At 55.9% G+C, this 16,084-nt stretch overlaps 2 protein-coding genes across 11 annotated transcripts in view; one reads left to right on the top strand and one right to left on the bottom strand.

Annotated features, from left to right (window-relative positions):
• Positions 1–16,084, bottom strand: part of LOC101951134 (signal transducer and activator of transcription 5B) — a 64,506-nt gene that overhangs the window by 42,307 nt on the left and 6,115 nt on the right. The gene's annotated exons all lie outside the window — the stretch shown is intronic.
• LOC101932204 (signal transducer and activator of transcription 5B) overlaps positions 14,476–16,084 on the top strand; it is a 33,288-nt gene continuing 31,679 nt past the window's right edge. The window contains exons 1-2 of one of the 10 annotated variants that reach the window (XM_065577858.1): positions 14,496–14,563; positions 15,666–15,769. Coding sequence is in view for 1 of the 10 variants with exons in the window: in XM_065577849.1 (XP_065433921.1) it covers positions 15,667–15,769 (103 nt within the window). In the remaining 9 variants the exon portion in view is untranslated. Of the gene's footprint in view, positions 14,564–15,665; positions 15,770–16,084 lie in introns of those variants that run through there. The other 9 variants (XM_065577851.1, XM_065577857.1, XM_065577852.1 and 6 more) reach the window with 9 other exon arrangements.

Here is a 16,084-nt window from a genome sequence, read left to right as displayed (position 1 = left end):
TCAGCGAAGCGACACTGATTTCTGCGACACATGCAACTCCCATCTTGCCTATCAAAGGGTGTATGGCTGGGCTTAACCCCTTTGCATTTGAACTGAGCAAACTGTACAGTCACACGGACACACACTCACTGTCTCTTTGCACCTGCAAGCTTCTCTGAATATTTTCCCAAGCAGGAATCTGAGCGTCTCCTATCTGTATCCTGCCTTGGATTGCCAGATGCCACTGCAGCATTCTTCCTAGCTTCTCTGGAGGAGACTCTTGTTACTAACGTCTTTGATCTAGACCAGTGCTCCCTGAACTTTTTTGGCCCCAGGCCACCCCTCCCCGGTACCTGGTCTGTGCCTCCTGCCCCCACCCACCCACCCAAACAGGAGCCATGTTTGGGAGCCAGGGCTGGGAGTGGGGCTGCGGTTGAGGCCAGGAGCTGCGCGGGGCTGGCGCTGCAGCTGGGGCCGCGGTCAGGGCCAGGAGCTGGGGGCTGCGGCCGGAAATGGGCCCATGGTCAGTGCTGGGAGTTGGGGGCCATGTGCAGGAACGGAGCTGCAACCGGGAGCGGGGCTGGGCGCCAGTGGCCGAGGCCAGGGGGGCTGGACCTGGGGTTGAGGGCAGGGCTGGAGTGGAGCTGGGGGCAGAGTGGGGCTGGGTGGTGCTCCCTCCCTGCCCCCCGTGGGGGCTGCCTGGGCCCCACTATGCCCCCCGTGTTCCTCTGCGCCCCCCTACAGGGGCAGTCCCCACAGTTTGGGATCACTAGTCTACACTTAGTACATTGTGTCCTGGCATTGCAGTTTGGCTCATCCCAAGACACACCCCCTTCCCTGTAAAAGGTGCAGTACATGCATGATTTCCTCTGAGGAGCTCCTGTGATAACACCACAAGGACATGCACATCTGGACCGGGGCCATGTGCGTGTGGGTGGCATGCCGCAGGGTGCCGTGCCTACGGAGCGCCCTGCCCTGCCACGTTGAGTTAAGGAAGATCCATCGTCTTGTTACGCTCCGCAGCATCCCCCAGCATGCCCCACAGAACTCCAGGCCAGCTGCACGTCACGCTCACTCTGGGGCAGGGAGAATGAGGGGTAATACTCAGAAGAAATCTGGGGAATCTGCCCAGATTTCCTGATCGACTACGGCCCATCACTCTGCCTGCGAGCCCCTGTAATGCAGCACCAGGCGAATGAACGCCCCTTGGAAGCGGTTGGGATTACAGTGCTGTCAGACCACGCTACTGAGAGTTTTTAATGACACTTGGCATTCTGCCGTTTTGAATGAAACGCAGGTTTGTCCCTAGCAGCAGGACACTCTAGATCTGGGGTCTGGAGAGCTAATTGCCGGGGAACAGGTTGGCATGAAAAGATTTCTTAAACAGCAAAGGCACCGCATGGCAGCTTCGAAAAGGTGGATTTTTCCAAGCGGCCTTTGCAGAATCCTGCCTAGAACTGCAAATCGATTGGATCCTCCCGTGGACATGGCTAAGGCAGGGCCAGCAGCCTTGCTGCTCTGCAGAGGAGCTTTGCTTTTGCTGAATTCTCAAAAAGAGCCCACGAGGGTAACCGCTGACCAGCTGGAGCAGTGTCCAGACCCAGGTACGGGCTGTGCTGTCTCAGCCGAGCTCCCAGGACGCGCCGTGGTACAGCTTGTCTGAGCTGCGAAGGGAGCGCGGGCTTCGTAATTGATTTCCTAGAAAATTGTCTCTCTGGCTCCTGAATGTGGAGCGCGAGCTTGAGTCTTTCACAGCAACCTTCCCCTCTAATTACGGGACATTTGGGGAGTCTTAATTATCCTCCAGCGCTGGAAGCACCTATTTAGCCAGGAGATGAGAGGCAGCTGTTTCCGAGGAAACGAGGGGTGTGAATGCTGCCCCTCCTCGCTCATCCCCCTATGCTGTGCACGCAGCCAGTCATACCTCCGCTGCTATCCGCTGCACCACTCATGCCCCTTCTCTCCCGAGAGCTCCTGCCGCGGCGGGCTATCTGGTGTGGTCACAGCACCAATCGCGCGCACCGGAACTGGACCTGGAGCAAGGCTGGGTTCTTCGGCTCAGAACTGTTTGGGATTAAGAAGGAGATGGGAGGTTCTGCTTGGAACCCTGCCAATCCAGACCCACATCTCTGGTTTTGGCTCCTTGGGCCAGAAGACACCATAGTGCTCTGATCTTCTGCAGAACACAGGCCACAAATCTTCCTTTCATTCAGCAGTTCCCAACCAGGGGTCCGGGCCCTCTGGCGGGCCATGAGCAGGTTTCAGGGGGGCCGCCAAGCAGGGCTGGTGTTAGACTCGCTGGGGCCCAGAGCAAAAAGCCAAAGCAGGGCTGAAGCCCAGGCCCCGAGCCCCACGGCCACCACCCAGGGCTGAAGCTGAAGCCCGAGCAACTAAGCTTTGCAGGGCTCCCTGTGGCATGGGGTCCCAGCCAACTGCCCTGCGTGCTACCCCCTAACGCTGGCCCTGGCTTTTCTAGGCAGAAAACCAGTTGTTGTGGCACAGATGTGCTGTGGAGTTTTTACAGCATGTTGGGTGGGGGGTGGCTCCGTAAAAGTTTGTGACCCTCTGCTGTAACAACGGTAATTCCTGCATCTCGTTTAGAAACAATCCACTCTTGGCTTCCCAGAGAGCGCAGAGCTGTGAGCCATCTGGCTACCACCTGCCCTTAGCACGAGGGAGCCTGGTCTGTGCCCATCAGGGGTCAGCTCCCTGACAGCCCAGCCACACACAGCACAAACCCTCTGCTGTCCCTCATGCAGGCGAGTGATAGACACGCTCCAGCCCAGCGTCCTCCTCCCTGCACCTGCTGCCGTGTCCATCCACCCCTCGTCCGCTGGACGCTCACACAATGACCAGGCCCGCTGCTCCCAAAGGAACAGGTACACCCTAGGTTGGTAGATCCACCCAGCTCCGCGGAGCACCCAGCACTTAGTTCTGTTTCTAGAGAAAGCCAGGATAAGATAATTTCACAGAGGACAGAGATTCAATACTAGTGAACCGAAACACTGGAAACCAAGGGTTACAGATCGATCAACATCACAGCATGCGTCCTAGAGCCTCATCTTAACTAACACCTGTCACGGAGTGTGGGGGACTCAGGGCCCTGTACCCCCGGCTTCCTGGGATTCACCGTGACTCTCAGCCAGCCAGTAAAGCGGAAGGTTTATTGGATAACAGGAACACAGTCAAGAGCAGAGCTTGTAGATACAACCGGGACCCCTCAATCAAGTCCTCTTGGGGAGCATAGGGAGCTTAGACCCCAGCTTGGGTTCCCTGCGTTGCACCTCCCAGCCCCAAACTGAAAACTCCCCAAAATCACCCCAGTAGCTCTCCCCCCTCCCCTCTCCTCCTCCTCTCCTTTGTCCAGTCTCCGGGCAGAAGGTGTCACCTCTCCCACCCCCCTTCCTGGCTCAGGTTACAGCTCAGGTAGCTCGATGTAACTCCCAGGCTACATTCCCAGGTCAAATCTGCCCTGCTCCCTGCTCTGTCACAACACCCTAAGGTCCTGCTCCCCCAAAGCTTCTCACAGCGGTTTTCAGCCAGGCTGGCGAGCCCCAGCCCGCTGACAACTCATCTCCCCTGAGGGTTCATTTGCATCCCAGGTATTGTTCCCATACTTCAGTCTTTGCTCCTAACCAGGATTTCTGTTTCTGTTTTTAACCGCAGCCCCTGCCATCTGTTGATTAGCATTTTGCTCAGACTGTAAACGGCCGCCCATTGTGAACCATCCAACAATTTGCACAGAGCAGCCAGAGTGAGCGAAGCCTCTCTTCCCCCTGCCTGACCACCAGGATTTCCAGGTTTATGGATCTTGGGTAGCAAATAGAATACACCTGGTCGGGGTTCTAGGCATGTGTCTGTCCAGATCTGTTCCTGTGCTTTCTCAGGGAGTTTCTTGAGCAGATGGTGCAGTTTCTTTTGGTCACCCTTAGTGGGATCAGAGGATAATGGCCTGTAGAATGTGGAGTTAGAGAGCTGCCTAGCAGCCTCTTGTTCATATTCCAACTTATTCATGATGACGACAGCACCTTTTTGATTATGATGTCAGAGTTGTTCCTGAGGCTGTTGATGGCGTTGTGTTCTACACGGCTGAGGTTATGGGGCAAGTGATGCTGCTTTTCCACAATTTCAGCCCGTGCATGTTGACGGAAGCACTCTATGTAGAAGCCCAGTGTGTTGTTTCGACCTTCAGGAGGAATCCACACAGAATCCTTCTTTTCGTAGTGCTGGTATATACATATACATTGGCCAAACCGGACAGTCTCTACGCAAAAGAATAAATGGACACAAATCTGACATCAGGAACCGTAACATTCAAAAACCAGTGGGAGAACACTTCAACCTCTCTAACCACACAGTGACAGACTTGAAGGTGGCAATTTTGCAACCAAAAAACTTCAAAAACAGACTCCAAAGAGAGACGGCTGAACTTGAATTAATATGCAAATTAGCTACAATTCACTTAGGTTTAAACAGAGACTGGGAATGGTTGGGTCATTACACTAATTGAATCTATTTCCCCATGTTAAGTATCCTCACACCGTCTATGGGTCATCTCGATTATCACTTCAAAGGTTTTTTTTCTCCTGCTGATGACAGCTCATCTCAAGTGATTGGCCTCTTACCGTTGGTCTGGCTACTCCCACCTTTCCAAGTTCTCTGTACGTATAAATATCTTCTGTCTGTGTGTTCCATTCTATGCATCCGAAGAAGTGGGCTGTAGCCCACGAAAGTTTATGCCCAAATAAATGTGTTAGTCTCTAAGGTGCCACAAGTCCTCCTGTTCTTTTAACATTTAGTATCTATCCCTAACTCCACACGTACCTTTCCAGCGATTCTGATGACTGGTCTGACACAGGCTTTCATTGGAGACCTGCCATGGCATTCTTTGGTAAACTAGTATGTGGAGCCCACGCCCAGGGGCTCCCTGCAGCCCTGATGCAGCCTCTACCCTCTGCCAGTCGGCACAAAGTATAGCTGGGTTCATAAAAGAATGAGATAAATTCATGGCTGATGGCTCATCCAATGGCTATTAACCGAGATGGTCAGGGACGCAATCCAGGCTCTGGGTGTCCCTAAACCTCTGACTGCCCGAACCTGGGACTGGACCACAGGGCATGGATCACCTGATAAATTGCCCTTTTCTGTTCATTCTCTCTGAAGCATCTGGTCCCTGCCCCTGTCGGAAGACAGGCCACTGGGCTAGATGGACCATTGGTCTGACCTAGAATGGCCGTTCTTATATCCCTAGGTCACAGCCACGTAAGTTTTTAGACTGTGATCAAGTCACCCTTTAAACTTCTCTTTGTTAAACTAAATAGACTGAGCTCCTGGAATCTCTCACTATAAGGCAGGTTCTTCTCTGAGCCCTCTCCTATTTGCCAACACCCTTCTTGAATCGTGAGCACCAGAACTGGACACGGGGTTCCAGCAGTGATCGCACCAGTGCTGAACACAGAGGTAAGATAGCCTCCCGACTCCAGCTCGCTATTCCCTTCTTTATAGACGGGTTGCAGGCTGGGGCGGATCCAGATCCAGAGGCGTCTATCTTCCAGTTTCAGTCCAGATACGAATGAAATCTGGCAAGAGCCAGGATAGTGGAAACCCAGCAAGAGCAATTGAGCTTACAAAGCGCGCACTGTTCCGAATGGGCTGCAGTCGTGGGAGAACAGCTCGGGAGGTGATGGCACAGGCAAATCTGAACCTTGGACCGAACCAGAACCCGACCCAGGTCTTACCACGGCCTCCGGCATCTCTCACCTCTCAGAGATGCTTGTCAGGCAGTTTGTAAGTTGTCAGAAAGGCTCCCGCCTGTCTCAGAGCGAGGGGCAGACACTCAATATTCCAGCCCAGCTCTAGTTCAGCTACTCTGCGGTCAGTGCGAGTTGCTTTCTGAGATGGGTGACGTCCAAGTGTGCTCAGGTCACTCCAGCACAGAGCTGCCGCTGCAGTTTGGAATCCTCGGAGGGGCCCCTCACAGTACCTGCTTGGCGAAATTGCAAGGTCACTAGCACGCTCCTCTTTCCATACTCCTCTGCCCCAAGAGTCCTCAGAACTCAGAGACCGTCCCTTGGGGCCCTGACCCCCTGTGCCCTAGCACTGCAGATCTTTGCTCCATTTTGCAAAGTCTGCCTGTTGCTTCAACAGGGCAAATCTCTGGACTGCTCTCAGTGTCTCAGGCCTACCCAGATGGATCCTCATTTCCCGCAGCCACTTCGTAACGCCACAAGTTTTTCCCAGCACCGTATGCATCTCATTCAACATGTCAGCAATTTTCTCCATAGTCACACACTCCCTCTTCTGGAGCCTCACGAGCCCAGACATAGGAAGTTCTGGGACGAACGTTGTGAGTTAGGATCCGAAGTGCCCCGAGTGCTCGTGACTGTCCATGGGCAGGGACAGGGGGTCACTATCCACGGCTGTTGTGCTGTGTTTGCAAGGTGGCCGATTCAGCTGGGACTCTCAAACTCATTTCACACTCATTTCACACGGGCTCTCAGTCCTGCTGTGGGCTGGCTTGGCTTCGGAGCAGCCGTGCAGAAGTGAACGCTTCCCTTTCCTGGGCCCATTGCCATACCATGGATTAGCTGAGATTGGAACCGATTCTGCACCTCGTTGTGTTCTTCCCTTTGAACAAAGTTCACGAAGACCCAGCGCAGATCGTGCCTTGTGGGCACAAGCAGGATGCTGTCGCAGTATCGGGGACTCTCGTCTCATGCATGACTGGGGGCGGGCACAGGAGTGTCATTCGCACTGACAGGCTCCCTGCACAAACTGCGATAGCACAGCTATGCGGCACACAACAGCAGTCCCAGCGGTGGGCACTACCAGGCAGAGGGGTGCTCTGCGCACCAGTGGAGACTCTGGGAGCACGAGTGGGGTGCTAGGGCACTGGCAGTCTCTCTGCCTGCACCCGTGGGGAGTCTGCGTGCCTGGCTCCTATCCACTCCAAGGAAAGGAGATGCCCAGGCGTGTGGGGTGAAGAACATGCCAGGTCAGGTTGGGGAGCTATGAGCTGGTACTTCCAGATTCCATGTATTTGGCGGCAAAATATTCCTTCAGGGGAAACTGAAATCTGCCTGATTGCTCCCAAACCTGTGTCGAAAGCTGAGGATACCAAGGCCATGGGCAGCTGGTGAATACAGAAACCAGACTGACAGCTGAGGGAGAAAGGGGCACGCGCGGGGGTGAATTCTAACCGAAAATAGGTCCTTGTTTTACTAGAGCGGGGGGGTGATGCAGAGAGGGCAGGTTCATCGGCCGGTCAAACCAAACTGGTCCTGCAGGCCTCACCCCCCCTCCCATCTCCCTGGCGGGCTGTGTGCCCGGGGGGGAGGGTCAGACCTGCCCTGCTGCATTGCTGGAGCTCCAGCCAGTCTGATCCGTTTCTGTCGCCCTCTCTGCTGCCTTTCTCATTTCCCCCTCAGATGCTTCACTCTGCAAAGCACAGAGTCGCTCAGCCCAGGAGGGGAGATCAATCTCACACTGTGCTGAGGCTTCGGCTGGGAACGGGCTGGGGCCAGTTTGGGGGTCAGAGGTGTGCCCCCAGCCCGATATTGTGACAACCCCCCCAGGGAGGGATCTTTCGCCCAAGCTGGAGTTTTGGAGGTCCCAGTTCAACCCCCGAGGGCAGCAGCAGAAAGCTGCATCGTTACAGTCTCGAAGGAGAACAGCAAAGAGCCATTTACGAACGAGTTAGACCTCCGGTTCAGAGGCCCAGCCAAGTGGGTGAGAGGGCTCCCATGGGCCGTGCGAGGAGCTGCGTGTTCCCTGACAGTTCCTGTTCGCAGAGCGATAGCGTCCTGCCACCTATAAACCAACGAGCACACTACCGCGCACCAACATCAGGGCGCTCATACCCTTAGCGAGCGAGACCCAGGCCCCATTGCTGTGCACGCCATCCAGCCTGGGAGACCATGGGTCCTGAGCACATACAGTCTGGATACACCCCGCGAGACAAGGAAGAGATAAATGAGCGATGTCTCCAACAGCCTGTTTGTCTTCCCTGGTGGCAGCTTCAAACAAGGAGTGCACGTACTTCAGACAGGACAAAGGCTCCTGTCTATTCAGGCCCTGAACTCCTCGGCCCCTGCACCCTGCCGGTCCCCTCTCCCTGCGTTGCCTTCAGAGCCTTGAGCACAGGGAGTGCCATGGCCCTGCAGGAATTAACTTGTCTGGCTGGATTCATCACATTCTAAAGCCGTTTCACCAAGGCCAGGTGCCCCACATCCCATCACACTGCGCATTCCTCACCCCACCACTGAGGTAGGGCTGCTCCAACCCCTCCCGCCCCCAGTCTCGAGACCAGCCCCAGGCCCCGTGGCAGATCAGAGTGGGTGCAGCTGGATGGGAGATGGGCAGCAGTGTTACCCCGGAGGTGAGGAAAAGAGTTGACCCATGTGCTGATGTGAGAAATAGAGCTGGCCAGAAAAATGTAGATGGAAAGTGTCTAATTTGTTGAAAAGGGAATTTCCACGGGGGGGGGGGGAGGGGGCGGTACTGAAAAACTGAAAACTAGAACATTGTAAATGTTTGGCAATCAATACACCAGAAACATTTCAGCTGGCTGGGTAACACTGCTGGGTTTTACTGAAAACGTTCAGCTGTTTGGCTGAAAGTGTTTTCGATTTTGGTTGCTGAAAACGGAAGACAAAAATGGGGGGTTGGTTTTGCAATGAAAACCTGAACATTGTGTCGAAAAAGGCAGGGCTGGCTCCAGCTTTTCTGCCGCCCCAAGCGGCAAAAAAAAAAAGAAGACGAGCGGCGGCACTTCGGCGGCAGCTAAATCGTGCCACGTCTTCGGCGGTGGGTCCCTCTCTTCCCCTTCGGCGGCAATTTGGTGGCGGGTCCTCCCTCTCTTCCTCTCCGGCAGCACTTCGGTGGCAGTTCAAAGAGGAAGAGAGGGATTGAGGGACATGCCGCCAAATTGCCGCCGAAGACCTGGATGTGCCACCCCGATACCGGACGGAGTGCCGCCCCTTTGAATTGGCCGCCCCAAGCACCTGCTTCCTATGCTGGTGCCTGGAGCCGGCCCTGGAAAAAGGTCAATGAAAATGGAAACGTTTGGACATTTTCGCAGGACAAAAAAAAATCCCAACCCCAACCCAAACAATCAAACATTTCCCCTCCGGCTCTAGGAAGGAGCCAGACAGAAACTCCCTGACACAGCTGCAGGACAGGGACCAATGGCAGGTAGCAACTACACACGCTGATGCGGAAAGGAAGCCACCTGGAGCCATATTTCGGCCCCTAAAAAACTGGCCTCATTTCTGGTCTCACCCAAATCAGTGGGAGCTGCAGGTGCTCAGCGCTTGTGGGACTTCAATCTGGATTCAGGTGCCAGCTGTAGGCCCGGGGGGGGTGTAAATGTTGCCCCCTCCCCCATAGCGGAGGGGTCAGGAGGGATAAGTAATGAACGTGGGCTCCCGTTCCCCAGGCTGGGTCACCCTGTACCCTGGGCAGGGAACGCACAACCCTAGGTGTTGCCATGAATCAACACATTGGATGTATTTGTTCCCTCTTTGACTGGAGCCAGCGGTTGCCACGGTAACCCCTCCGCTGCCTTTCTCCCCTCTTGCGCAAGCCGGGCTGGTAAACACGGCAGAAGAGGGGTCACCCTGGTTCACTGGCACAGGCCGGAGCGGCCAGCAGCCCACCCGCGTGGGGCGCGGGCGATGGCACGGCATAGCCTGCTAGGGCCAGGAAGCTCCCTGGGGGCTCAAAGGGGCTTAGCCCAAGATCAGAAGTCTGGAGGTGGCTGGGTATTTGCCCAGTCTCTCCCTGGCCAGCCCGGCTGGTCAAAGGGGCTGCCAGGGGCCAGGATCTGTGCCTTGCTGGCTTCAGTGGGGGGCTTTAAGAGAGAGCCAGCAGGTTAGACAGCACCATCGAAATTCTGCTCCATCTACTCACAGCTTCGCCAGCCCTGAGGGTTCCCAGAAGACAGGCCTAAAAATCATGAGATTTGAAAAAAAATAATCAATTCTCTGTCTTTGCCTTCTGGTGTCTGAGCCTTCACCGCTCAGGCAGCTTTCCCCCTGCACCCACGAGGGCGAGAAACTCCCTTAGGTCATCACCCCCTTCCAGGAGCTGGGGCTTTGCGACTCTCCTCCCCACACTGCCCGTGTCAGTCACTGAAAACAGAAAAGCGCCAGGGAAGGTGAGACAAGAGGGGGGAAGTACAAAAGGGGGACTGACCAACCTGAGAACGGAGCACGGCATCCCAGGCCAGGAGGAACCAGGGAGTTGCTGTTGGGGTGCTTGTGCGCAGCTTCACGAGGCCTTTCAGCACCACGCAATTGATCAAAAGCCAGGCTCTGCCACCCATGCCCATGTGGAGTCATGCCCTAGGCCTTGTCTATACTGGGATTGCCAACACTGGCATAGCTGAAATCTGACTGTGGACAAGACACTACATGCAGTCCCTTTGATTTAGATGGATGAGAATATCCAGAACTAGAATAGTTAAGGTAACAAACATTTTGTAAGGGATATTAAACCTCATGTGTGATGCTCCCCAGGCGTTCTCAGGGCTGTGAGGCACCTGGCTACCACTGTCACGGAGTCCCCGGGCGATGCTCTGGAACTGCTCCCCACAAAGCCAGTCAGGACTTTGGGGAACTTCCTTTCCCATGGAGCAGACCGTCTTCAGGGCAAGAAGCTCACACGGCTTTACCTCCCTAGGTCTGACCTTGGAGCATTCAGCATATGCCCCTCCGTGCGCTTCCTACAGCGAGTCCGCCCAGGCGGGGTCCTGGGGAAGCCAGAGGGTCCTGCATGCACCCCCAACTTCGCAGTCAGACGTGACTCTCAGCCAGCCAGTAAAACAGAGGTTTATTCGATGACAGGAACACGGTCTAAAATGAAGTTGTAGGTCCAGAGAACCGGACCCCTCAGCCGGATCCATCCTGGGGTCCCACGAGCCAGACACCCCCGTCTTTTGCCCTCACTCCTAGTCCCCAGCCAGCTTCAAACTGAATCCCCCTCCAGCCCCTCCTTCTCTGATGAGTTCCTTTCCTGGGCCAGGAGGTCACCTGACCTCTTTGTTCTCCCACATCTTTAGCATCCCCTTGCAGGGGGAAAGGGTCTGGCCATTAGTTGCTAGGCGACAGAGGGTCGGGCAGAAACTGAGGCACCCACCCAGTATTCAGAGGAAACATTAAGAACAGTCCCACTTCCTCACAACCACCTGCCCTCAACGGGAGACAGTCTTGTCTGTGCCTGCCAGGGGTCAGCTCCCTGAACCCGCCAGCCCCTGGCAGCACCAGCCCTGCCTGGAAGGCCCCACAGGCCTCACTCTCCAGGCACAGCTTAGCGGTAGGCACACACCCACCTCTGAGCGTCCCTCTGGCGCACCGAGCCCGTTCCACTGAACACTCACAGAGCGCTCCCAAAGGACCAGAACACCCCCGCGTGCAGGACTCAGTCAGGATCACCACTCCGCTTACCACATACACAGCACTTAGACAACCTCTTGTCAGCATATAGTCATAACTCTTCACATACTATTCATATGTACCTCTCTCAGTGATCCTGATGGCCAGTGTGACACAGGCTTTCATGAGAGACCTTACATGACACTCTCTGGTGAACTAGTTTGCAGATACCAGACCCAGGGGATCCCTATCGCCTTTATGTACCCCTGTTCTCTCAGCCAGGTGGTACCAAGAGATCCCTGGGTCACATCAGACTTTAAAGTATAAATCAACCTCTATCAGAGATCAAGACTAGACCTAACGTGGAGGTCAGATTACCCCACACCTGCTGTTGCAGGATCTGACACCTTCCTCTGAAATATCTGGGGATGGCCATTGTCAGAGACGGAAAGCTGAACTCACTGGGCCTTGCAGATCCTAAGTCCCATGCTTTCTCGGGTATCTCTCTGCAGCGTAAGGCTAGCAGCATGAGTCCCAGGTACGGTGTGCTGCAGGGGGGTATCAGCCAGCAGCTGTTTGCTACTGGTAAGAGAGGAAGGATTAAGAGAAAAGGCTCCAGATCAAACAAAGTGGAACAAAACCAACACGGGTGTGTGAGGAGTAGTTGAAAATGAATTTCCTAGCCTGGGTGAGACCTCAGCCCAGCATCAGCGTGGATCATTAAGAAAAAGGACCCGTCCAAAATAAACACCTTGTGTCAACAGCACTGAGTTTTCCAACATAACCAATGTATCTGGATTAAGGAAAGAGGGAGGGCAAAGCACGGGGCTCCAGGAAGGAGGGAGGGCAAAGCACGGGGCTCCAGCAGACAGACAGCAAACAAGCGCATTGTGCTGATTCCCAGGCCGTGTGCAGAGAGAAATACACAACACACCTCTTGTAAGGAATGCACATGGCAGACTCGCAACAGAGTGAGCTAGCTGGCGGAGCAGGGATGACTGGACTCCTGGGTTCCATTCCCAACTCCTTCGCTGTGGGACCCTGAAGAAGTAATTTCAACTCTGTCTGTCTCCGTTTCCCTGTCTGCCAAATAATCACCATACTGATTTATTTCCCTGGGTGATCCTAGGAAAAGTTCTTTGAGCAAAGCATCACCTGAAGTAGGAGATAACGCTGGGGGTTAGAGCCAGGCTGACAGAGAGATCTTTGTCCTTTCTCAACCAACCTGTTCCCCTGCCTCTCCCTCCAATCCCACCACAGACACATGCAAGGCCTGATTTGCAAAGGCTCAGTGCACCCATGAATGTCAGTGCAGTCGTGGGTGCCCAGCCCCTGTGGAAACCCAACCCACCCACCCTCACGCGTTTGCTGTGGGAGGGCAATTCGTTCTGGGGTCACATTTAAAAGCAAAGCCACATGGGTTTGCAGTCGTGGACTTGTCCCTCTGGGGTGAAGAACCTGCCTGCAGCATGCAGCCGCCTGGTTGAGACAGGACACCTCTCACCTGTCTCCTTAGGAGTGAATTAGGGTGACCAGATGTCCCGATTTTATAAGGTCTTTTTCTTATATAGGCTCCTATTACCCCCCACCCCCGTCCTGATTTTTCACACTTGCTGTCTGGTCACCCTAGGAGTGACCCCCCCCCGCCACAGACACAATGAGTGTGAAATTACACCAAATTCTCCACCTCACACCAAGAGTGGTTGTGCTGGTGTAAACAATCCCCACAAGCTTCAGGGCAGGAAAAATCCATCTTGGAGTCTCAGGATTGCACCAGTTTAACTAAAGGTGTGATTTTTAAACCAAGCTGGCTATATCGGTGCCAGAGCCCTGTGTGGACACTGCTAATTCAACTTCAGGCAGGTGTATGTCAATTTATCTTGTGACAGGAAAATTTTAGCTTGTGTTAATAATTTTACTGGCCCAGGCTAAATCCAATATAACTAGTTCTAAGATGATACAAGTGAGTCTACACATGGTTTGCACCAGTTGCACTAAATTGGTTATTAAATGGATGTTGGATGAATTGGTACAACTTGCGTGCAGACAAGACCTAGCCCAGTGAGTGGGATTGCCCCTCTTCCCCGGCTTGCGGCCCAAACAACAGACAGAAGAAGTTCACTCCTCCAGGCCGTAACCATGTTTGCAGCTGGCCGTGCAGCAATGGTACAAGCGGATGAACTCTGGGACAGGGCAGAGGATTCCGGGCATTTGACCCACAGCTCCGACAATGCCCTCTGACACCAGCAGGTGCTCCCCGATGCAGGGCGAACAGCGAGCCTGCAGCTGCAGGTGGGGCGAGGACCGAGGGACCCCTCCCCACAATGCCCCCGCAGGGACAGAATGGCGGCTGCGCTGGTCCAAGTGGCATAGTGCGACTGCTAACGCACTCCATTGAAATGGTTTTTCCAGTTGCACTCCACGGATAAATCCAGCACCGGTGCGACTTGTGTGTGTAGACGGGTCCTTATATGCATAGGGGGGGTCACAGGCTCTGATGATTGTTCAGGGCCAGGTTCCTCTGTCCCCTTGTTGCCACTGAGTGTTGTGAAACATTCCCAGGGATGAGACCAGCCCGTCCTGACCTCACGTTTAGGTGTGTCTGTCCAGGGGGCAGGCGGACGTGCTTTAGGGGCGCCGTGAGCATGAGGCTTGGGGGACACACTCACTGCAGTCTTGGGTCTGTCTGTGTAGTGCCAGTCCCCCTCCACTCCCCAATACCCCCAGCCCTGAGGGCAGCAGTTTGGAGGCCCCACCGGTGAAACAAATGTGGTGGGGTCCCAGCCGAGCTCCTGTCCTGTAACCCCCAGCACGACTGACCCTAAAGGGCCCCCTTGCTTGCAGTGAGGGGGGCAGGTGACGGGAGGGTGCGGGGGAGCAGGAAGAGTGGAGGAGACCTGGGGGGTGGCTGGGGGGACACCAGGGGCAGAGAAAGGGCAGTAGGGGAGATGGGGAAGGGGAACTGGGGATGTGGGGAGATAGCAGGGGAAGCTAATGGGGGCCTGGGGCAGGGCCAAAGGGGGGTGCCCGGACACTGGGTCATGGGGGAGGCTCCGCAGCGGGCGGTCCCGGGCTCGGGTCCCCGCACCGGGCGCTGCGCTGGGCCGGGGGGCGGTGCCGGGGGGAGGGACCGGCGGGGGCGGTGCAGGCGGCGGCCGGAGGGGGCAGAGCCGGCCCCGGAGCCGAGTCGGGAGCAGCCGCCGCGGCCGGAGGTAGGAGGGGGCCGGGCCGGGGTCCCCGCTGCGGGGCTCGCGGGGAGCAAAGTGGCCCTCGGGGGGCCCCCATCTCCCAGCAGCTGCTGCCGGGATCCGCGGGCGGAGCGCGGGCACTTTGAAAAGCCGGGACCTGCCCCAGCGCCAGCGGGCCCGGTTCGGCCGGAGCGAGCCCGGGCAGGGAGCCGAGCCCAGCCGAGCCCACACGTGCAGAATGATGCCTGGGCCGGGACCCGACCCTCTGGGTGTGAGCTAAGGGTGGGGCCCCGGGGGGGACTCGACCCGGCGGCAGGGCCCCGAGAGGTGCTGGGGCCGCAGAAGCTGTGGCTGGTTCGGGATCGGGCGGAGGAGGATCTTTGGCAGGGACCTGTCGGCTGCCCCGGCTCTGTCCATGCCAGGCCCATGGAGGGGGGGGTGCCCTGAACAGGACACGGCCTTGGGGGCTGTGTTAAATAGCATGAAGCCCTGAGTGCAGACAGGGGAACTACAGCCCCCCCCCCCCCCGCCGTGGAGCAACACTTCCACCCTGCCCCTGTTTCCACGGGGAGAGAAGGGGTAGGGATAACAGCCCTGGGGTTAACTTCTGCCAGCTGACATGTGTCAACACAAACTGCCCTTGGACCGGAAGGTTTTTCAACCCGTTAAAGATGGGTCAGCTAACACAGGTTAAGAAAACCAGGGCTGGTTTCCTGGTGAAGACGGGGTCACGGCCCGGTTCACATGAGTTCTAACAGGATGGAGTTTGCCAGTGTAGACAAGCTCAGTGCAGGAGCACATGCTGTCCGAGCCCTGTGCAGACTGATTGCCAAATCTGCAAGCACTGCTTTGCCGTGACGGTGGCTTGGTTCGCGTTCCAACAGCTGTTCATACTGGGCAGCAGGCTGCCGGGTGACGCGGGGAATTGCTTCGGACTTTTCGCGTGGCAGAGCCGCTGTCATGTGCAGTTTTGCCTTTGTAAGGCAGGGCTCTCACTTGGACTCCGTGCCAGCGCTGTACCAAGCCCTGGCCAGCGTCGCACACTCGCACAGCATTGGGCTGGCTGCCCCTTACCGGGCTGTGACCCGCATTGCTTGTTGTGTAACCTGTCACCGTTTGTTTACAGCATGCAGGAATCTGCTGCATCTTATTTCATTCCCAGCGCTGCCCGGGGAACACAACCAAAGCAGCTTGGGGACTTAGGGGCCACGATACACAAACTCCAGCCGGGTGGGTATTTGCGTCTCTCCCTCCTGTTTTATAAACTCTGTTGGCTTGTGTCACGGAGTATTGGGGAACTCAGGGCCCTGCACCCCCGGCTTCCTGCGATTCACCATGACTCTCAGCCAGCCAGTAAAGCAGAAGGTTTATTTGGATGACAGGAATACAGTCCAAGACAGGTCTTGCAGGCACAGACAACAGGGCCCCCCTCAGTTAGGTCCAGCTTGGGGTCCCAGGGCATGCCAGCCCACCCCCTTGGGGGGTCAGAGCCATCTCTGCCTCCCAGCCATCTCTCCAGCCTCCTTCCAGCCTCCTTCCAGCACT

The sequence above is a fragment of the Chrysemys picta genome, chromosome 24 (genome assembly GCF_011386835.1).
Source record: "Chrysemys picta bellii isolate R12L10 chromosome 24, ASM1138683v2, whole genome shotgun sequence".
NCBI lineage: Eukaryota > Metazoa > Chordata > Testudines > Emydidae > Chrysemys > Chrysemys picta.
The sequence above is the reverse complement of the archived record's forward strand: the minus strand, read 5'-3'. Positions and strand labels throughout refer to the sequence as shown.